Below are 22,705 nucleotides of genomic sequence, written 5' to 3' on the forward strand. Positions count from 1 at the left end.
CTCTAATATAACATTTATCACATCATACTGTGTATTTGTTTTTCTGTCTGCCTTTATAGACCATGAGCTCAAGGTCAGGAGTCAATCTGTGTCTCTCTTGTGTTTGGAAATTAGTTTTGCAGATGTTTATTGAATCAAATTTTGTTGAAATGAATGCATGGATGATAGAATGAATAAAAGATAGCAAAATGTGGGAGTGTTGGGAAAAATCTAAAAAAACATAGTGGATAGGCACTACATTTTGTTACTGACACAATCATCAGTCTCATTTTGACATCAGTAAGTGTGTAAAGCTGGTGGAAAATTATACTCAAGCACCTGTTTTCAAATACACTGTAAATGTTTGGATATACATTCTGGGTCTTGGTAAATCTCAAGCCACTCCCTTTCATGGTACAGGGCCTGGGTGAAAGGGGTAAGGGTACCATGCAGTTAAATGACTGCTAATATAGGTACCTGCTTGTATGGGATACAGTGTTACCCCAATGTGTTTACTGTTTCCTTAAGGATTACAATTTAAGGCTGACATTGCAGGGGAAAATATGAAGAATGAAACAACATTGTATCAAAGCAATGGAAAGCCACTGCCTCCCCTTCTGTCAGGAAAAGTAGCTATTTAAAGGGCATCTTTAAATTTTCATTTGTTAGGGCTTCCCGCCTCTCCCCCTCTTAAACCATGGGCTTGCACTAGTGAGCCAAGTAGAAAATAATAAAAGCTGACCCTTATATAGAGCATACTGTATGCCCAAGTATTATTCTATGTAATTTACATATATTAACTCATTTCTCTAATTTCTCATTACAACCCTAGGAGATTTGGACTTGTTAAAATTGAGGGAGAGAGAAGAAATGCACCGTGATCAAGGTCCTAGAGCTAGAGTGGGGGAGCTGGGATTCAAACCCAAGCATCCTTTCTTCATACATCAAAGAGGTAAGTGTTCGTTTAAATGTCTGATTTACCTGTAAAAAAAATCACTTACCTTTTCTGATTATGATAATGTCAGCATTTATAGAGGGCCTATTATATGCCAGGGACGTTAATACACACTTGCATTATTTCATTTCTTCCTCACAATAAACCCGTTAGATACTATTTTTATCCCCATTCTAAAGACAGAAAATTAAGGTACAGAGATTAAAATGATTCACCCAAGGATTGAAATTGAGGCAGACTCTGCTACCAGCTTCTCAGTCTTTCCTGGCAGTAAAATGAGAGGATGCCATGAGAGTACAATGAAATAATGGATGTGAAAAGGCCTCGGTGAACAAGTGCAAGGGATAAGGCCTACCCATATGAATCACTGTAGAAAACTGGTTACCCAGGGTCCCTACCCAATGGTTTCTGGTCCTAACCCTGCTTCTTCTTCGCCCAACCCACAGTTACAGCTTTGAATCTCTTTCTCTATCTCGTCGGATCCTGCCCCCAAACACTTGGCTGAGCGATGGACCAGAGAATAGAAGGTACGCGCGCGCGAGCAGGAGGCGGGGCCTGTTGCCCAGCTCCTAACTGGGGGCGGTGTCTGCACATGCGCTGTGGTTCTGCGGCTTCAGTTGTCCCTTCACTACAGCCAATCAGAACCCGCGGCGCGTTCAGGCGTATAACGCCCTTTGAGTCGTTGCGTGCTGGGGGGAGCGACGTAAGGGCACTCTGCGAGCTCGTCTCCTCGAATGAAAGGAAACAACCTCCGGCGACAGAGCCCCGCTCTGAGGTGCTGCTGGAGAACCGAGACCGACTTCTTTCTCTTTCCCCTCATTGGCGCTTCTCCCCTGCCGTTCGCCTCTGGGCCCCGCCGGTGAGTCCCCACAGTACCCTGGGGCCCCCCATTCTACGCCTGGCGGGAGAAGACAAGGAGGATGGCGGTAGCCAGGCCGCCGCCCCTGCCTGTTGTTAAGGGGGACTCTTGGTGGTCTCGCTTTATTGTCGGGGACCCCAGAAGCGCCGCTCATTGAAGGCGCTTGGCTTGGAGGCTGCTGAGAAAAGTAATTTAGAGAAGCTAAGGGAGAGGTTAGCCTTAAGCCTAGACTTCGGGGGAGGGAGCGCAACATTTAGGGAGGAAAAATACTGGGTATTTCTAGTCTTTGCCGTTGCTTAGTACATATTTGGGAAGGAGGGAGACTCCCAGTTTGGGAAGAGTAAGAGGAAGAATTGTTAGGATGGCAAGAAGGTTAGCCTTACCGAAAGAGGAAAAACTCCGGGGTAGGGAGGATTACGGGTGAAACAGATATGAAACCAAGACTTAGAGGGCGAACTCCTAGGGGAGGAGGGTTAAGGAGAGTGGTAGGATGATATTTTCCTGGATTCCGGTGGATTGGAAAAGGACAGACAGTTAGGGGACCCTGACTTTACTACGACAGAAAGGAACCTGCTAAAGTGTTTTAGTGGAAGATAGTTTTGCGAGTTTAGCGCTAGATTAGAGGGAGATCTTGGAGTCTAGTGTGTATTGAATAAATAACGGAGAGGATCCGGTACGTTATGGGTACTATCCTTTATTATATGCAAGAACAGCACAGCGTTCTTTTGAAATTTGTTCGTTTCGATATTCTGTGTGGAAGTTGAAAAATCCTTTAGTAATTGAAAAACCCTTTCTTTTCATCGGCTTATGGACTTAATATCAGGTCTTATTCATACAGATCAAATTCTTTCTCTACCCTTGGGTTTGAAACAACTGGAAAATTCCTTCAGTTTCCTTTTGAATAACCGCAAGAAGCAGTGCGAAGCATGTAATATCGTGCAACCAAATTCAGGTGCCCTTCGCCCTTCCGGTTCATTTCTTATTCGTTTATTTCTCTTCACTGTAACTTTCCTGACATAAATACTGCTTTTGTGGGGATCACGTTTATATATTTTGATCTGTATATTTCAACTGGCTTGGGTGTAGAACTGTTTGATCTTCTGGTACTGCAGTTTTTGTTTGTTTTTCTGTGAAAATGGTCTTTCAGATATCAGACATTGAATGTGCTCTCGAGTTAGCTCTTGAATGCTCTCCTTGATGTTTCAGTTTATTTCTACCTTGGTGTTTCACAGCATCTTGGAAAATCAGAAATGCATTGGTTGTTTCAGCTTAACTAATCGTGCTTTTATATTTTTCAGACATTTAAATTGTTTTTCACCGCTATTATCTTTGCCTCTTTATTTCTGCTTTATAACATTGCCTATAATGTTATGTTTCTTTAATGGAAAGGTTTCATTGTTGGGTGAAGGCATCAAACTTTGATATTTGCATGCCCTGAAAAACATTTTAAACTAAAATTAAAATGCCATATAGCTGTGTGGATTATTATGAACCCCTTAATATTGGTCCTTGGAATGCCCTTATTCTCCTTAACTGGAAGACCACAAATGTGACAGCATTAGGTAAAAATCTGTATTTTTATGATAAAGATATTTTTGCTAGGACTCATTGTTTCCATGATGATCTCCACTTCATGTTTTATAAGGAGGCTGAAAAAAATTAGCAAGATGTGCACAGATGCATTATTTGAATTTTAGTGGAAAAATCCATTCAGTCATTGTACATTGGGGAAAGTTTTTTATTGGTTTTGTGACTTTTGTGTGTTTCTGTTCATTTTACAAATTATATTTATACCGATTACAGAAAAAATACACTAAAATATCTTTGAATGCAAAATAAAATGTACCTATTTTCTCTTGGATTTTGGGGTCTTTGATAGCCAGAAAAGCAGGTTCTCAAAATTAGGATGAGAAATTTACCTGTTTATTAATTGAAAGAGGCAGAATTCAATATGGAAAAAATTTTGAGGGTACCATTTTCAGAATTAATTTCAAGAATAAAAAGTGATTTTCTACTTTAGGAATTTTCTTTTTCTTAAGCCGATTTTATATCCTATGCTAGCTAGCTTTGTATAGAAATTACACATTAATGATGTCTGTACAAATTGGATTCACAATGTGCCATCCTTTCAAATGGCCAAGGATGAGCGGGAGAAATGCTGAATATATTTCAGTGGTTTCATAGTGCCTGCTATTGCATGGTAGAAAAAAACCTAATTTAGAACACAAATAGCAAATTTTGATGCTATTTATTAATTTGGTGTTTTGCATAGTTAATTCTAAAGATTTTGGCAGCTATATTCTTGATAAAGCAACTGAACACATATTTGCCTGATCAAATGCAAACACACTTCCCCTTTTGTTTCTTTTGTTTCTTTGTTATGTTCTTTTTTCCCCTTTAATCTTAAAAGTATTTGCTGCCTATTTTCAATCAGTTTCACAGTTTATAACCAGTGCTGTGAATACAGTACCATTCTATGCCATTTGGAAGACTAAGGTATTTAAAATTGGCATTAAAAGTTTGTTAAACTCATCAACACAGAGACCTTCAGGGCCTTTGAAGTTTTGTTAAAAAGAAAAATCTAGATATAAATTGATAAGAACTCTTTCTTTGTGGCTTCACTTTAAATATTGATTAAGTATCTGCATTTTTATATTGTCAAGTGCTAAATGGTTTGTAGCTACTACCTTGCTGACATCCAGTGTTACTGTTCTTGGTGAATAAGTGCATCTCAGAAAGCTACAATATTGTGTTAGTGAGTCTATTTTTCAACATAGTATTATGAAAATATTAAGATATATCAAAAATTGAAAAATATAGTAAATTTTAAGACAAAAATTTGAGATTTTATTCATTGTGATTTATTTTGTGGCAACCTGGTTCCTGAGCTGCTTAGTTCTGCTGATTTGGAAAAAGTACACAAATCAAGTAACTGATTTTACATTTTTTTTTAATACTTCTGAAGAATCTGTGTTGAGTTTGATGATCTAAATCTGAAACTTTATATGTTAGAGCTTTTCTTCCCTTTTTTGTTTGACTATCCTACCTATAATTATAGTTTGACTGAATTTAAGACTCATTCAGAAATATTTTCCTACCTTTATACAATATTACTAAGTAAATGTGAAATTTATTGTATTTACAATGCTACTTTTAGTTTATAACTTTAATAAGCAGACTTTTAGAGTAAATCTGAGTTAGATAATACAGTTATTTTTATAAATAATTCCTAAAGTTTATATTTTTTAATATACTGTTATAAGGCTATTTTTTTCTTTACTTAAAAATGGAATACAATAGCAAAAATTAACTTATTAAAGACATATACATTATTTTTTAACTTGAATATAATTCAAGTTTAAAAATAAGTGTTCCAAAATCATCATTAAGTAAATTTATTTCTTTTTTGTTTACCAATATGTAAACTTTAAGGAATTATACAGTTATAGAATTCTGTTCATTCTGGGCATTGTGTAGTTGTAGTGTTTGCTCTTCTCTTAGATATATAACTTTTTGTTTCCTTGAAGGAGCACCTGCCTATACATGAAAAATATGTTGCATTAATTATGTCAGCAGATGGTGAATGATGAATTTAATATCACACATTGTACATTTTTTACTTATCCATGCAGAAATAGTTCTAACTCACATATCCCCTAATTTGGGAGCAGTTTGATTTTTCTGAATTACTTCATTAGGTTATACATAAATACATATTTGTTCATTATGGAGGCATCTTAAGTTTTAATAGTGATTTGTCTAAAATCACTAAAAAGCCATTTAAAATGCATATATTAGAACTTAATTAAGACATTAAACAACTTACCTGACTATGTGTACACTGATTTTAAATGAAATTAACCATTTTGTTGCCCTTCTTATTCTCTGTAGCATTTCTTGGGGCTTATAAAGTGGCATTCTAAAGGCAACTTAAAAATCATGTCAAGCTCACTTGAACAGAAAAAAGGGCCTACAAGACAGCGCAAATGTGGCTTTTGTAAGTCAAATAGAGACAAGGAATGTGGACAGTTACTAATATCTGAAAACCAGAAGGTGGCAGCACACCATAAGTGCATGGTAAGTATACCAGCAGCAACTGAGAGAATTGAAACCATAAGAATATTAATGAATAGTCCTGAATTCTAAAAAAAAAAAAAAAAAAAAGAAAGAAAAAGAAAGAAGAAAAACTCAGTTAAATTTTCAAGAATATTTCCTTTTAAATTTAACATCTTATTCACTGTTTCACTGTAATTTCTTTATATATGAACCTTAATTTTTTTTAAATGTAATTTATAGCTCTTTTCATCTGCTTTGGTATCATCACACTCTGATAATGAGAGTCTTGGTGGATTTTCTATTGAAGATGTCCAAAAGGAAATTAAAAGAGGCACGAAGCTGGTAAGTTGGTATTTCTGCCTCTTGAGAATAAAATTTATTTTAAGCTTATTAGGAAAGAAATTGGTTATTTTAAAGTGTATTACCTTATTAACAATATAATTTTAAATTAAAGTCTTTTTTTCTCCCCAAACCAGCAAATTTCAAGGCTGGGTTTAACTTACTTACCAATTAACAAAAAAAGGGAGTGGATCACTTGAAATTATATAATGTTATTAAACAGTGTCACCCCAATAAATTTAATTAAAAATAGCAAATGTAAAAAAGGGAGTGAATCAATATTCATTTTTTTTAAAATGTATTTTTATTGATTTCAGAGAGGAAGGGAGAGAGAGAGATAGAAACATCAATGATGAGTGAGAATCATTGATCAGCTGCCTCCTGCATGCCCCCTACTGGGGATCGAGCCTGAAACTTGGGCATGTGCCCTTGACCGGAATCGAACCTGGGACCTTTCAGCCACAGACAGGCATTCTATCCACTGAGCCAAACAGACTAGGGCTCATTTTTTCTTCTAAAAAATAATTAAAATCTTCTTGGAGGCTGTATTGACTTAGAAAACAAGCAGTTTGCTTAATTTGAATGTATCATGTGTTAAAGTTTTCATTTGAGTATATTTTCACAATTAAATTTTGATGTGTTTTCACCTGTCATAAAGTAATTGTCATTACAAATGAAGATGACAGTATTCTTTCAACAGAAAAATGTTAGCAGTTTCTGAACAAAGTATTGAACTGTGATTTAGGTATATAACCCAGTATTTATGACTCTGAGTTTTGGTGAGTTTTACAGTTTTTTTGAAGCTATGCTAGAATAATGTTCCTATAGCTGTCTTCACTACCAGTAACCAGATTGGCAAGATACTATATTATTCTATTGGAAAAGTAGTGTCATTTCAGTTGATATATTTATGATATGGTTTGCATTAAAACAGTTTCTTTTCATTTGATTTTTTTTCTCATTTAAGCTCCTTATTGAAATTGCATCTGTAAATGTACCTCCAGTAGCTTTGCTATGAAGTGTTTCATTATTTTAAAGACTAGAGGCCCGGTGCATGAAAATTCATGCACTGGACGGGGGGGTGGTGTCCCTCAGTCCAGCCTGCCCCCTCTCACAGTCTGGGAGCCCTCAGGGGCAGGAGGCGACCCGGTGATCAGGAGAAGGCAACGCCCCTATCACACCTCTGCTGCTGCCACTGCTGGCAGCGCAAGCCTCGGCCGGCCCGGGTTACCTGAGCCTCGGGCGGCCCTGGACGGCTGGGCAGCCGACATCCGAGGCTTGCCTGTGCCTCGGGATGGCCCTGGGCAGCTAGGAGGCTGAGGGGACTGGGGGACTCTGGAGGCAGCCTCATGCCTGCTGCCCCGGTGGGCCTGAGGGGACTGAGTGCCGCCATCTTGTGGCTTTGGGCACCGCCATATTTGAGGGTGGGGCAGTCAATTAGCATATTCCCTCCTTATTGGCTGTGGGCGCCGCCGTGTTTGCGACAGCATGAGGGTAAATTAGCATATTCCCTCTTTATTAGATAGGATGGGTTTGACAGGACATATATCTGTGCTCTTAGGAACTAAGTAATCTCATTTCACAAAGAATCTGATGGGAAGTAGAGGCTATCATTTTGATGATCAGGAATAATTTGTTTTGAAAAGTAGTCAATCTTTTAGTATTAGAAAAAACAACATGAAGAAGTTCAAGGACAACATTTGAGATTTGCTTTAAGATAAATAGTCTCAAACTCTAGAATCAGTACTGGCACAGATGGAAATTTAGAAGTCTGTTTTTGTTGTAATGAGATCTTAACTGAAAATGTTTATCTTCCTCACCCCCAAAACTGTAGATACCAATAGAATGCTCCATTTTAATGTGATTTTTTATTTGTTTAAATGTGGCTTTAGATTTCATGTTACTGTGGCTTACTGACTTCAGAACCAGAACAGCATGTTTTTATTTCCTCATCCTTAAAATCAAATTCAGATACAAAGAAAGAATACTATTTACTTGATGGTGGGTGTACTCTAAGCCTTATCAGCCCATTATTTATTCCTTGGCACTACGAAATGCCTGGAAAATGCTTCCACATACTGAGTTGTTACAATTTTTTTGTCACGTGACATGCGATGCTCTAGTTAGAGCAGGAGCAGTTTTGGTCCCGACTGTTACAATACTATTAACAAACTAGAGGCCTGGTGCATGAATTCGTGCATGGGTGGGATCCCTCAGCCTGGCCGGCGATCAGGGTTGGCCAGCCAGGGGGAGGGACCACAGGAGGTTGGCTGGCCGCGAGAAGTTGGCTGTGGAAGCGCACTGACCACCAGGGGGCAGCTCCCATGTTGAGCTTCTGCCTCCTGGTGATCAGTGCATGTCATAGCTACCAGCTGGTCATCTGGTCATAACAGTCGCTTAGGCTTTTATATATAGACTAGAGCAGGGGTCCTCAAACTTTTTAAACAGGGGGCCAGTTCACTGTCCCTCAGACCGTTGGAGGGCCGGACTATAGTTTAAAAAACAAACAAACTATGAACAAATTCCTATGCGCACTGCGGGCCCGGGACGAGTCGGCTGCTAAGCAGGACAGGCAGCGGCACCCAGCGGGCTGGATAAATGTCCTTGGCGGGCCGCAATTTGAGGACGCCTTGACTAGAGGCCTGGTGCACGAAATTTGTGCACGGGAGGGGGGTGTCCCTCAGCCCAGCCTGCACCCTCTTCAATCTGGGACCCCTCGAGGGATGTCCAACTACCCGTTTAGGCATGATCCTAAACGATGGGATCGGGCCTAAACGGGCAGTCGGACATCCCTCTCACAATCCAGGACTGCTGGCTCCCAATTGCTCGCCTGCCTGCCTTCCTGATTGCCCCTAACCGCTTCTGCCTGCTAGCCTGATCACCCCCTAACCACTCCCCTGCCAGCCTGATTGATGCCTAACTGCTCCCCTGCCAGCCTGTTTTCCCCTAAGTGCCCTCCCCTGCAGGCCTGGTCACCCCTAACTGCCCTCCCCTGAAGGCCTGGTCATCCCTAACTGCCCTCCCCTGCAGGCCTGGTCCCCCCCCAATTGCCCTCCCCTGCAGGCCTGGTCCCCCCCAACTGCTCTCCCCTGCAGGCCTGGGTCCTTTCCAACTGCCTTTCCCTGCAGGCCTGGTCGCCCCCAACTTCCCTCCTCTGCCGGCTTGGTCACCCCTAACTGCCCTCCCCTGCAGGCTTGATTGCCCACAACTGCCCTCCCTTGCAGGCCTGGTCCCTCCCAACTGCCCTCCCCTGCTGGCCATCTTGTGGTGGCCATCTTGTGGTGGCCATCTCTGTCCACATGGGGGCAGGATCTTTGACCACATGGGGGCAGCCATCTTGTGTATTGGAGTGATGGTCAATCTGCATATTACTCTTTTATTAGATAGGATAGAGGCCTGGTGCACGGGTGGGGGCCAGCTGGTTTGCCCTGAAGGGTGTCCTGGATCAGGGTGGGGGTTCCCTTGGGGCGTGGGGCGGCCTGGGCGAGGGGCCTGTGGTAGTTTGCAGGCCGGCCACACCTCCTGGATACCCAAGCAGAGGCCCTGGTATTTGGGGTTTATTTATCTTCTACAATTGAAACTTTGTAGTCTGGAGCGGAGCCAAGCCTTCTGCTTGCTCCGTGGTGGCAGCCATTTCTGTTGGGATTTATGTATCTTCTATAATTGAAACTTTGTAGCCTTAAGCAGAGGCCTGGGCTGGCCAGGGTGTGCGGGAAGCTTGGCTTCCTCCATCGCCAGGGGCAACCCTAGCCTGATCTTTCCAGCTCTGTGGCTGCCGCCGTTTCTGTGTGGATTTATGTATCTTAAATCATTGAAATTTTGTAGCCTTGAGTGGAGGCCTAGGCCGGCAAGGGCAGGCGGAAAGCTTGGCTTCCTCCATTGCCGGGGAAACCCAATCCTCCCTCCTGCTCTCTGTGGCCATAGCCATCTTGGTTGGGTTTATTTGCATATTCGCTCCTGATTGGCTGGTGGGCGTGGCTTGTGGGTATAGTGGAGTGATGGTTAATTTGCATATTACTCTTTTATTAGATAGGATGCAATGCCTAGTTTTACATGAAGCAGCAGCATACATCTGGCAATATTGGTAAATTCAATGGAGATTTAATCTATTTGGACTGTGTGTGAAGAAAGCATCAGAACTTTGTACAGGTTTCATTATTATAAGTTGTTTTGATTAATTTTTTAAATATATTTTATTGATTTTTTTTTTTTTTACAGAGAGGAAGGGAGAGGGATAGAGAGTTAGAAACATCGATGAGAGAGAAACATCGATCAGCTACCCCCTGCACACCCCTTACTGGGGATGTGCCCGCAACCAAGGTACATGCCCTTGACTGGAATCGAACCTGGGACCCTTCAGTCCACAGGCTGACGCTCTATCTACTGAGCCAAACCAGTTAGGGCTTGATTAATTTTTAATGGTATAGTGTATGGAGTTGATTCCCCCCTCCTCAAGTGTAGTGAGTTATACATAACGTATTCCTTGGGAGTGGAACAATATTGGAGATAAAGACCACAAACTATAGTAAAAGTTTTGGATTTGAATCCCAGCTTTGTCACTTATTAGCTGGTTGACCCTGAGCAATATATTTACTTCTCTACACCATGTTTTCATCACCTGCCAAAAGAAGATAACAACAGTACTTGTACTTTTCTCACAGGGATAATGTGAGAATTAAGAGAGAGACTATACAGGACTAAGCATGATGCCTGGCATATGGTTAGGACTTGATAAATAGTAGCCACCATTCTAGGTATTAATTTTAAATAATAAGATCCTGCTAATATTATCATAGGCTAATGAAAAGCATGCTGGGCTGGGAAGTCATAGAGTCTAGTTTTTAAATAAATCTGCTGCTGATACATTATGTAACTTTAGATAAGTCATTAACTTATTTGTCTTTTCACCCGTGGTAAACAGATAATGCTGTATCACTGCTTACTAAACAGTGATGTTGCATAACAAAAAGCGCTATGAAATATACATAGTTACCTTAGCAAAGGTGTTTTGAAGCCATGTTGAGGCTGTGGGCATCTGGCATTGAAGAAAAATGGCAGAAGGCAATGACTGGAGCCCGAGTATGTAATTTTGCTCCTTTTCTTCCTCCCAAAATGTCAAAATTTAAATAACTTACATAGGGGATAGGACTAGAGTAGAATTTATATGTTTAACATTGAAATTATTTTGAAGTCTCCTTTTAGCCTTTAGTTTTGCTCCTTCCATTATATCATTTTATATGAAGTATTATCAAGTAACCAAAATATCACATTTTAGTTTTTTTCTTTACTTTTTCTTTTGTAGATTTGTCTAAGTAATATAAGGGCCATAAATCAAATAGGAAGGGAGAGAAAAGTGAAAAGCTTCATGTAGGTAGATAAGCTACATATAAACTAGATAATCAGCATCCCTAATTGAGTTTTTAAAGCATTTTATCCTGTGAGCCTGTTTGTCCTGGCTCCTGTTTATCTAGATTTCTAGGTGAAAAGTAGGTCATGAATACTCATTGAAAATAATCAAAAACAGGAGTGCTGGTCCCTGGGTGCTTTCTAGACAGGTTCTAGTCTGTATTTGGTGTTGGCTCCAGAGGTGCTCACTTGCCCCAAAGAAATGGATAGAGAGAAGAGGTTGGGGTTTGATGTGAAAGTGTATATAGGTGGTCAGATGGGTCAGTCTTGAGAGGATGGGAGGTTGCAGTAGAGCGGGAGGTATGGGTATGTGGTTTCTATGTTCATGCTGCCAAAGGCAAATTTCCAAGGTTTTCATGTTTGCCACAGGATCAGGGGAGGAAAAACCATTCCACAAGAACGTATTCATCTCTTTTTACATCACCTTAACTATATAACCCCAAGGTGGACCAGGAGAAATTTGTCAGAGTACTGAGGTTTTTATAATTTGAGACTCTGTTTTTGCAGTTAAGACAGATACATATTTTTCCAGAATGGTTTCCAGTTCCTGTTGAAGCCTTATGGAGACACCACATCAGTACCACCTACTCTTATTCTCCAACCATCTAGCCAAGAAATGCAAATTTCCAAGTAAAATTATGAGTTACCACTATTTTCATTTTGTTTAAGGAGACACTTGAAAGCAGTATATTTGAAGAATGTACTCTTTCTGGATGAAGTTGGTGGTGAGATCATTAAGAGTATCTACATCAGATAGTTACTGTTCTAATTGGTACCTGGGTCAGATATGTCACAGACTCTAGGAACAAAGGAGTTCAAAAAGCCATTTCATTCTTCTTCCTTACTCCTAGGCAAGACTACCAGAAGCCATCCAACATAAGATTTTTGTCTGTCCTATTCTTAAATATATCAAGAAATTGTAATTCTACCCAAGCAATCTGAAACAGGAGCAGTATTATATAACATTTCAGAGTCGAGAAATTCATCCTTCTGTTTAACTCAAATATCTTGCTTATATTTTTAAAAAATATTTTTATTGATTTTAGAGATTAAAGGAGAGGGAGAGAGAGATAGAAACATTAATAATGAGAGAGAATCATTGATCAGCTGCCTTCTGCAGGCCCCCACTGGGGATCAAGCCCACAACCCAGGCATGTGCCCTGACTGGAATTAAACTGTGACTTCCTGGTCATAGGTCAATGCTCAACCACTGAGCCACTTCAGCTGAACTATCTTGCTTAATTTAAAGCCATTTATGGTAGGTCTTTTTCCATTCAAGGAACTATTTGTTTTTTTTTTTATTAAAAATAAAAAATTTTCGCCCAGTCAGTGTGGCTCAGTTGGTTGAATGTTGTCCCATGCACCAAGAGGTTACTGGTTTGATTCCCGGTCAGGGCACATGCCTGGGTTGCAGGTTCCATCCCCAGTAGTGGGAGTGCAGGAGGCAACTGATCTATGTTTCTCTCTTATCAATATTTCTATCTCTCCCCCTCCTTCCCTCTCTCTCTAAAATATCAATAAAAACATTTTTTTTAAAAAAATGAAAAATTCCTCATGTATCTCATGACTATCCTCAGGTCACTCCTAAACTTTCCCCTTTTCAAACTAAATTTTACCCACATGTATTAAGAAATCCTCTGAATATTTTCCTGCTTTTTTCAATAGTAGAAACAGCTAACATTTAATGAACACTAAATATGTGTTAGGGACTGGGATAAATACTTTAAATACATGATCCTATTTAATCTCATAATCATACTGTGAGATAGGAAGGTATTCATTCTCACTTTACAGATGAGGAAACAGGCTTCAAGAAATTAAGTAACCTGACAGTGGTTATATAGCTAGTTAGTGGCAGAGCTGGAATTGGAATCCAGGGCCAGTTAACTGCAGAGTCAGAAATCTTAATCATTAGATTATACTAGACTGCATTTTAAGCTACCTAACAAAAAAATCACATTTAAAAATGTCATGATTAGAGCTTAGTAGTTTTCTAACAGAGGTGGACATAGTACCTCATTTAGGACATAATCAGATTCATGTTAATATATTCTGTTATTAGCATTAACTTGCTGTTTTTAGGACAAAAATCCTGTATACATATACTGTATAAGAATATTCTGATTCTGTGTTACCCTCAAGATATTTTTTGTAGCCCCTGAAAATAAAAAGACAGAGAGATAGAAACATTGATGAGAGAGAAACATAGATCAGTTGCCTCCTGCACTCCCACTACTTTGTTATTTACTCAGTACCAATGGAGTGCTTTGCACCCCAGAGAAAAAGTATGTCTGATTTTCAAGAGTTTATAATCTAGATATTGAACATGTCATGAATCTGCATATATGACAATTTATAGTATACACTTTTTAAATTTTTCTGTGGGTGAGGATTCTTGCGTATTTAGGTAGTTAAGATGCTTTCTAGAGATAGCAAGGTTAAGAAAAAGGGATGAGTCCAGGAAACAGATTAGTTATATTAGAATGGGTCATTGAGACTTGGCAGTAGTAGATTGGAATTGAGTAATCTGGGATGATTGCAGGGTCTTTAATTTTTTTTTTAATCCTCACCTGAGGATATTTTTCCATTGATTTTTAGAGAGAGTGGAAGAGAGAGGCAAAGACAGAGAGAAACATCCATGTGAGAGAAGCACATCGATTGGTTGCCTCCTGCACGAGCCCTGACCAGGGCCAGGGCCAGGGAGGAGCCTGAAACCAAGATATGTGCCCTTGACTGGAATCAAACCTGGGACCCTTCAATCCGCAGGCCGTCACTCTATCCACTGAGCCAAACTGGCTAGTGCAGGGTCTTTAAATTCTAAAAAGGAATTTCAGCTGGATTGGAGGGGATGGGGAAGGACAATGCATTATTTTTCAGGAGATAAGTGATATACAGTAGTCACTGTGGAGAATGAAATATAATGGCCACATATTTGTCTGGTATATACATAGTTGTCATGCAGGCATCTTAAACTCAACCCGTCTAAACCAATATTCATTAACTCCCCACCCTGAAACCTGATTCTCTTTCTGAATTCTTTACCTTCAACTCTTTATACTTCTACGTCAGTCACTTGGTTCTATTTCTGGGTTGTCTCTGCCTTCTTTTCTTTTTTAATGGCCTCCTAAATGCAGTCTTCCTCTTCCCATCCTTCCAACATACTGCTAGTAATTATTTGATCTCTACTTTTAAAACCTAATGTCATTCCCTGAGTAAAAATCTTCCTGATTCCTTACTACATAGAAAACAATATCTAGAGGCCTCACCATACCCTTCAGAAGTCATATCTTAACTCACCTTTTCCATTCCTTAACTTATTCCCTCTCCTCTCAGTTTCCCAATCATCTTCTGCTTGTCTCTACTGTTGCGTATGTGCTGATGTTACTCATCTTCTAGATCAGTATTATCTGTTTTTGAGTCCTACTGAGCCTTTACCTCTGTCATAAAGTTTAACACTATGCACTGTATCTGTTATACGTTCTCAAGCCTTTCTTCCCCACTCTTCCATGAACTCTGGGGGAGTAGAGACTATTCTGCTTGCTTAACATAGGATTAAGTGAGAATAATGCATGGAACACTTAGCACAGTGCTTGATGTCTCAGTTGTTCTCAATAGTGTTCTAACAAATAATGGCCACTTATTAATTGTTGGTTGAATTTGAAAGAGAGAGCTTCAATTGGATAATAGTGTGAAGCCTTAATAATGAGCTAGGTGTAAATTGACCAGGGAAGTAAGGGTATTGCCTAAAATTCCTGTTTTCGTTAATCTGTGTTTTAGTGTTGTTTGCAGCTCCAGCAGTTTGAAAAGGAAGGAGAGAAATCTAGAGGGAAAAATCAGGTTGGTTATTTGTTCAGGATGGTAGAGAGCTGTCTATGCTTCAAACAGGAGTTTTTTGTTTGTTTCTAAAACTTTCACTCACCCAGTATGGTGTTATTTTTGTTTACATAGGCATTATATTATTTGTCAAGACCTGCATCTAGAGTCTAAAATTCATGTACCTGTTCATTTTTTAGATACTTAATTGAGTGTCTACTTTGTACCATGCACAATGGAAACACTTTGGTTGCAACCATGAATGAATATAGTTTAGCTTTAGAAGTATCTGAAGAATGCCACAGGAGAGTTGGGACAGAGGGCCATTATTAATTCTACCTGAGAAGGCAGAGGCTTCATAGAAAGTGACATTTGAAATGTGTTCCACTGGGAAAGTGATGCTGTAGAAGTCAAAGGGAGAAGAGTTTCAAGGAGGAGGAAGTGGTTAAAGTATTAAGTAAGTATTGAATGGCAGTGCTATTTACAGTGTGTGGCTCATTTAGCATTAATGAAGGACAAAATGGAGCACCCACAGTGTAAAAATGCTAGCACTGCTAACTGCATACAAAGGAGCAGAAGGTGACTAATAGTGTTACTAACCAACAGTAGTACCTAGCCAACTATGAAATCAGAAAGGGGAGATGGGGGATTACAGACAGGTATCTTTTGCAAAAGGTTCCCAAGTGACTTTTAATGAACACTCTTGGGCATGGACCATTGCCTTGGGACAGGGGTTGGCAAACTTTGTGTATAGGATCAGATAAATATTTAAGGCTTTGCCAGCCATATGGTCTCGGTCATAGGCACAGACAATACACACAAAAAATGAGCATGTCTGTGTTCTGATAAAACTTTATAAAAACAGGTGGTGGTCTGGATTGGGTTTTCAGGACTCCACCTTAAGGTATTTTGCAGGGGAAATTTTCTATGTAACTAAGTGTACATGAATCATGAATGTATTCATATAAATATGAATTTTTTTAAAAAGCTCTCATTGTGACATGCAGATAAACTTAATGTGTGCAGATATTTTACATTGTTTATATTAAACTCAACTTTGCTTTACTTTGGAAGTAATTAAGGAGAATGAATGTAAGGCCAAAGAGAAACTTCAAGTCCAATGATGGAGAAAATCAGGTCTTTGACTATTACTGAATCAGCTAATTTTTTTAAAAAAATTGAAATATTTTTTCTTTGCCTTCATTTAATACTTTGTAATTTGGAATACTGTCAATTTATTTCATTATATAATTCTTATTTATTTGTGCTAATGGAGGAGAATGCAAACCAATAATAAAAAATAGTCCATGTCTGGTTTTGGGGGGTGACTTGCTCAAGCATGAATGTGTATTTGGGGTTCTTCACAAATGATGTATAGCAATAGCATGACAGTTTAGCATACATTTTAGCATGAAAGACTTACACTTTAGAACAGCCGTGGGCAAACTACGGCCCGTGGGCCGGATCCGGCTGTTCTATCCGGTTCTCTTGCTCTCCCCTCCGCTCCTTTACTTTGAATTTATATTAGTTCACACAAACACTCCATCCATGCTTTTGTTCCGGCCCTCCGGTGCAGTTTAAGAACCCATTGTGGCCCTCGAGTCAAAAAGTTTGCCCACCCCTGCTTTAGAAGAACCTAAACCTAATGATCTGAGCTCAGAAAAAGTCTGTCTGAATCTTTCAGATGAAAAAAGAAACTTGAAAAGCTCCAATAAGGGAATTTATACTTCTTGTCGATGATTCATAAATATGGATGGAGTAGGAGTATGTGATATTCAGAGCAAGGTCAGGAGACTAGCTTAAGTAAGAACTTGATAGACTTAGTTCATTGCCCTCCAATTTCCAAAAGACTTTTGAAATTATTTTTTCAGTAACTGCTTGGATTTAGTCTGTTACTCTAGTAAAATAAGTAATTTTTAAAAGTTCTCTATTTTAGAAGCACTTGGAATTTAAGGTCCTACTCTATCAGGTTTGTCACTTTCCAATGACTTTGACAGCTTTCAGATTTTATTTTTGCTTTCTAGCTTTATATTTAGACTTAATTATTATATATTGTAGCTATAATGATAAACCAGAAATGGTTATAAGATCATGGTCTACACTCCCATGAAATGGTATTACTTTTAGAAAATTTTAACAAATAAATGGGGTAACTGTCAGTTAACTAGATAATTCAGAACTTACTGTTTTCTGTGTTGGATATGTGAGGTGTTACTATAAATAAAGCAATAAACCTGGAGTTAAGAGCATTTTTTAGGCAACTCTGAAAATTTGCCCCAACTACACTGTGCTGCTTTTATTAAAAACAAACACCAGTGTAAGGTTAACTGCTCTCACTTTTTGTCTCGTTTCCTATAAAAATATCCTATGTACCCTGTTTCCAACTCCAAGCACTTTGGGTATTTTTTCTTTGCCTTCAGATTCAAGTACATTCTCTGAACATTTGTAGCCATTTTCTTGGAGCAAGTGTCTTGAGAGTAGCAACTACTTAGCTATGAGAATTTATATCTATACACTGTGGTCAGTTACTGATGTATATTGTAGATATACAGCAATTAAACAGGGCAAAGCTAAGTCTTAGAGAGCCCTCTCTCCCTTAACTCTAGCCATCAGATTTCAGCTTTTCCCCAAGAGCCTTCTCTTTTTCCCTATTCTAGAATATGTCGATCTTATTTTAATTTGACTTTATATCTATCTGTGGTCTTCGTTGGGTTTTCCTTAGCTACTGAGAAAGCAGTATTTTTCCTTTTATTCCTTAAGACTTCTTCCTTTTGCAAACTGACTTTCAATCCTGGCCTGGTTCAATTGACTGAGGAGCAGGTATTTCCCAGCCTTTGGCCCCTGTGGGACTTTAGCTAAGTCATGGTCCTTTCAGTTTCTGTTATCTCCTCTCATGCATGACTTGGTTCCTCTTTCATGAGTGGCTCAGCTTCTTGAGACTCTGCTTATGTGCCACAACCTAATCTACACTAATAAAAGAGTAAGATGCAAATTGATCATACCTTCGCGATGCCCACCAGTCAATCAGGAGTGAGTATGCAAATTAAACCAACAAAGATAGTGGGTTAATTTGCATATGCAGTTGCCCAGTGGCCAGGGGCAGGTCGGGACACTTGCGTTGTCGTCATGGCGACATTGCAGGTGTTCCACACCGCCCCAGCCGCTCCGGGCCTCTGGGCAGCGTGAGAAGGCGGAAAGGCGGCTCCGGGCCGGAGCAAAAAGGCGGCTCCGTCCAGAACGAAGGCAGTGCTGGCAGTCAGGGGAAGGAAGGCCCATTCTTGCATGAACTTCGTGCATTGGGCCTCTAGTCTTAACATAGTATAGCTTCTCAGACAACAGAACAGTGTTTACCAGGGGTGGGGAGATAAGGAACACAGGGAGATGCTGGTCAAGGGCTATAAAGTTGCTATTATGTAGGATGAATAAGTCTAGAGGTTTCATGTAGAGCATGATGACAATAGTTAATAATACTATATTATATACCGGAAGTTTGCTGAGAGTAGATTTTCTGGTGCTTTCACCACATGCACCAAAAAATGGTAGCTATATAAAGAAATGAACATTAATTAGCTTGACTGTAGTAATCATTTCAACTATGTATATGTATATTAAAACATCATGTTGTGCCCTAGCCGGTTTGGATCAGTGGAGAGAGTGTCAGCCCTTGGACTAAAGAGTCCTGGGTTTGATTCCAGTCAAGGGCCCGTACCTTGGTTGTAGGCTCAAACCCTGCTCTGGTTCCAGGCACATGTGGGAGGCAACCAATTGATGTATCTCTCTCACATCTATGCTTCTCTCTGTGTCTCTCCCCCTCCCTTCCACTCTCTCTAAAAATCAATGGAAAAATATCCTCGGGTAAAGATTAACCATCATGTTTTATAACTTAAATATATATAATTTTATTTAAAAATAAAGATAATGCCAAAACCGGTTTGGCTCAGTGGATAGAGCATCAGCCTGCGGACTGAAAGGTCCCAGGTTCGATTCCGGTCAAGGGCATGTAACTTGGTTGCAGGCACATCCCCAGTGGGAGGTGTGCAAGAGGCAACTGATCGATGTTTCTCTCTCATCGATGTTTCTGACTATCTATCCCTCTTCCTTCCTCTCTGTAAAAAATCAATAAAAATATATTTAAAAATAAATAAAAAATAAAAATAAAAATAAAGATAGTATAGCTTCTAACCATAATATAAAGATGACATTCAAACATCTGAAATAGAATGGGACCTTTTCTTACAATCTCCCCATTTTGGAAGAGGTAATTGATTACTGAGGTTTACTAGGTATACTAGATAGCAAACTGAATAGAGGAGTAAAAGTGAAACAAAAATTACCAACAAAGAAATTTTACCTGTATTTAAATTAAGAATTTAAAATGAGGATAGAAGCAGGGTAAGCTAAGAATTGAAATACCTATATTGGAGACAGGAAATTAGCCCTCAGCAAATATTAGGTATATGGGACAGACCTTTTCTCAGGAAACTTTCACCTCTATTTAAATTAAGAATTTTAATAGAGGTAAAAATCTAGCAATAGCATGACAGCGGATGAATACTGAAAAATTTAGCAATAGCATGAATGTGGACGAATACTGTATCTTGAAAAACATGTTTCTGTCAGGTTAACTTTCCTTTTCCCACATTTTAGAGAGCCATGGGTAAAGTTCAAGCATGACATTAAATGGCAACCAACAGTCATTCTTCTGAGGGCTCAGCAGGGACTGTAACAAATTGGAGGGCAAATGTTTTGTGTAAAGTGGAATACAGGATAACATTACTCAGGTCCCACCAACTGCTGCCTTGCTGTGGTGGGGGTCCCATTTTCCTATTATTCAAATGAAGTCCTTTTTCTGTATTTTCCATAATGTTCCACATATCTGGTTTCCCAACATCTTTATCTCTTCCTTATTCTTGACCTTGTTTATTAACAGAGCTAATCTTTCCCCCCAAATATTCTTGCCTCTACTCATTCTCTGCCCCTTCAACTGATTGTTCTTCTCCAAATCCTAGATCAGACTGTTTAAATATTTGTAGGCATACCTGAAGATAATTTTGCCAAATCTGCAGGTGTTAGAAACGTGAATGAGAAAAAATTTGCCTTAAGATAATAAAACCTTCAATAACAGAATAAGCTTAAAATTAACTATTTTGTAAGGTACAGTGTTAGTCTTCCAAAAAAATCAGTCTAGACATAATTAATGGATGAAATCTATATACTTATAAAGATAATATGCTATATGTGGAAGTAAAGTGGTAAGAGCCAAAATGAATACTGTATTTTAAGTCCCATAGTTGTTCAGGGGGAAAAATTATTTCAGGGGTTGGAATATAACATAGTAGACTTATAGGTAATAATTATGTTTCCATTTTGTATTCATGGGTACACAAGCAGATTTAAAATTTCTATTTAGTTTTTTTCTGGATACTTTTTGCTATATTGTTAGTACCTTGTGAGAATTTCATATGCAAGAAGGTATTTGTTTATTTATGAATGTTGTATAAAATAGGTCCTATAAATTCTAATGGAGAAAAATTCCTACTCCTAAACTTGAAAAGAATTTTCACTCCCTGAAAACATTTTTATTGGTATGTTTTCCTCTTTTCTTCCTTGAGAGAAATTGACAAAAGTGGCAATCTTTTTCTCAGTTAATAAAAAGTATCAGTCCTAAGTTGCTGTAGTTAACTGGTTATACTTTGGGCAGATGAACTCCTTTAGCCTTTTTTTTTTTTTAACTGGGAAGCTCTTTATTTGACCATCTATTTTGAATGCTAGCCTTGCTGGATATAGTAATCTTGGTCTCAGATCCTTGCTTTCCATTACCTTGAGTACTTCATGTCATTCCCTTCTGGCCTGTAGAGTTTCTGATGAGAAATCAAGTGTCAGCATTATGGGAACTCCTTTGTAGGTACAGTTTTCTTTTCTCTTGCTGCCTTTAATATTCTCTCTTTGTCTTTAATTTTTGTCATTTTAATTATGATGTGTCTGGGCATGGGTCTGTTTGGGTTCTTCTGCTTTGGGGTTCCCTGTGCCTCCTGAACTTGTGTGACTATTTCCTTTACCAGGTCAGGGAAGTTTTCTTTTTTTTAAAAAAAATATATATTTTATTGATTTTTTACAGAGAGGAAGGGAGAGGGATAGAGAGTTAGAAACATAGATCAGTTGCCTCCTGCACACTCCCTACTGGAGATGTGCCTGCAACCAAGGTACATGCCCTTGACTGGAATCGAACCTGGTACCCTTGAGTCTGCGGGCCAACGCTCTATCCACTGAGCCAAACTGGTTAGGGCCAGGGAAGTTTTCTGCCATTATTTTTTCAAACACCTTCTCTATGCCTTTCTCCATTTCTGCCTCTTCTGGTACACCTACTATTCTAATATTGTTACGTTTCACATTGTCCCACAGCTCCCTTAAGCTGTCCTCCTGTTTTTTCTTTTTGGTTCTCTAATTGAGTGATATTTTCAACTCTGTCTCTAGTTCACTGATGTGATCCTCAGCTTCCCCTAATCTGCTGTGTATTCCTTACAATGTGTTCTTTATTTGTGTTATGTCATTCTTTATTTCAGACTTTTCTTTTTTCATAGTTACTATATCTTTTTTCATACTGTTGAGCATTTTTAACATCATTACTCTGAACTCTGTTTCAGATAAATTTCTTATCTCTGCTTCTTTTATCTCTTCTTCTGGAGAATTCTCTAGTTTCAATTGGGGGTTGTTTCTTTGTTTCCTCATTTTGGCTGTCTCCTTTGGGTTTGTGACTATGTTTTAGGTAGAGCCTATACACCTCTCAATCTAGTGCAGGACATTGTCAAACACTGTTTCTGACTTTTGGATCAGGCTAAGACTCAAATCCTCCAGAGACCACCTCTGCCTACAGACTAATAGGATTCCAACTTGAATTGCCCCCAGGCAATCGTCCTCAGGTGTGGTGAGAGTTTTTTCAACCAGGTGGGGCAGTTGCTTCTGCCTGGAGGCTAATTGTTACTTTTAATCTCTTAAGTGGCCTCAGGGCAAGGTGTTTTCCAATAGGGTGTGTTGACTGCCTTCCCCCCAGGCAAGGCAAATGTCAATGTGGGAAAGATGTCCTGTGCTGTGTGAGGGAATGACTCAGCCCAAGAAACTTAGGGTGTCTGCCTTCTGATCTCTATCCCCCAAGTCCCCAGTCCTGGGTTCTGCTCTCACAGCTCCAGTCCACTTTACCCTCCCTCTGCCAGAGCACAAGGTGGGTGGCTCCACTGGGAATTTTTGTGTGTTGGCCCCTTAAGAGGGTGTCCAAACTTTCAGCTGCCACTCTTTGGCAG

At 39.3% G+C, this 22,705-nt stretch overlaps 1 protein-coding gene across 5 annotated transcripts in view; it reads left to right on the forward strand.

Moving 5' to 3' along the window:
• The window catches only part of PHF6 (PHD finger protein 6), a 201,643-nt gene that overhangs the window by 141,593 nt on the left and 37,345 nt on the right, over positions 1–22,705 (forward strand). For 2 of the 5 annotated variants that reach the window (XM_080653840.1, XM_080653841.1), the window contains 4 exons: positions 812–931; positions 1,381–1,461; positions 5,685–5,870; positions 6,090–6,191. In XM_080653840.1, coding sequence (XP_080509966.1) covers positions 5,733–5,870; positions 6,090–6,191 — 240 coding nt within the window. In that variant the 5' untranslated portion in view covers positions 812–931; positions 1,381–1,461; positions 5,685–5,732. Of the gene's footprint in view, positions 1–811; positions 932–1,380; positions 1,462–1,621; positions 1,794–5,684; positions 5,871–6,089; positions 6,192–22,705 lie in introns of those variants that run through there. The other 3 variants (XM_080653839.1, XM_080653838.1, XM_080653842.1) reach the window with 3 other exon arrangements.

The sequence above is a fragment of the Plecotus auritus genome, assembly GCF_963455305.1.
Source record: "Plecotus auritus genome assembly, chromosome: X".
In the NCBI taxonomy this organism is placed as follows: Eukaryota; Metazoa; Chordata; class Mammalia; order Chiroptera; family Vespertilionidae; genus Plecotus; species Plecotus auritus.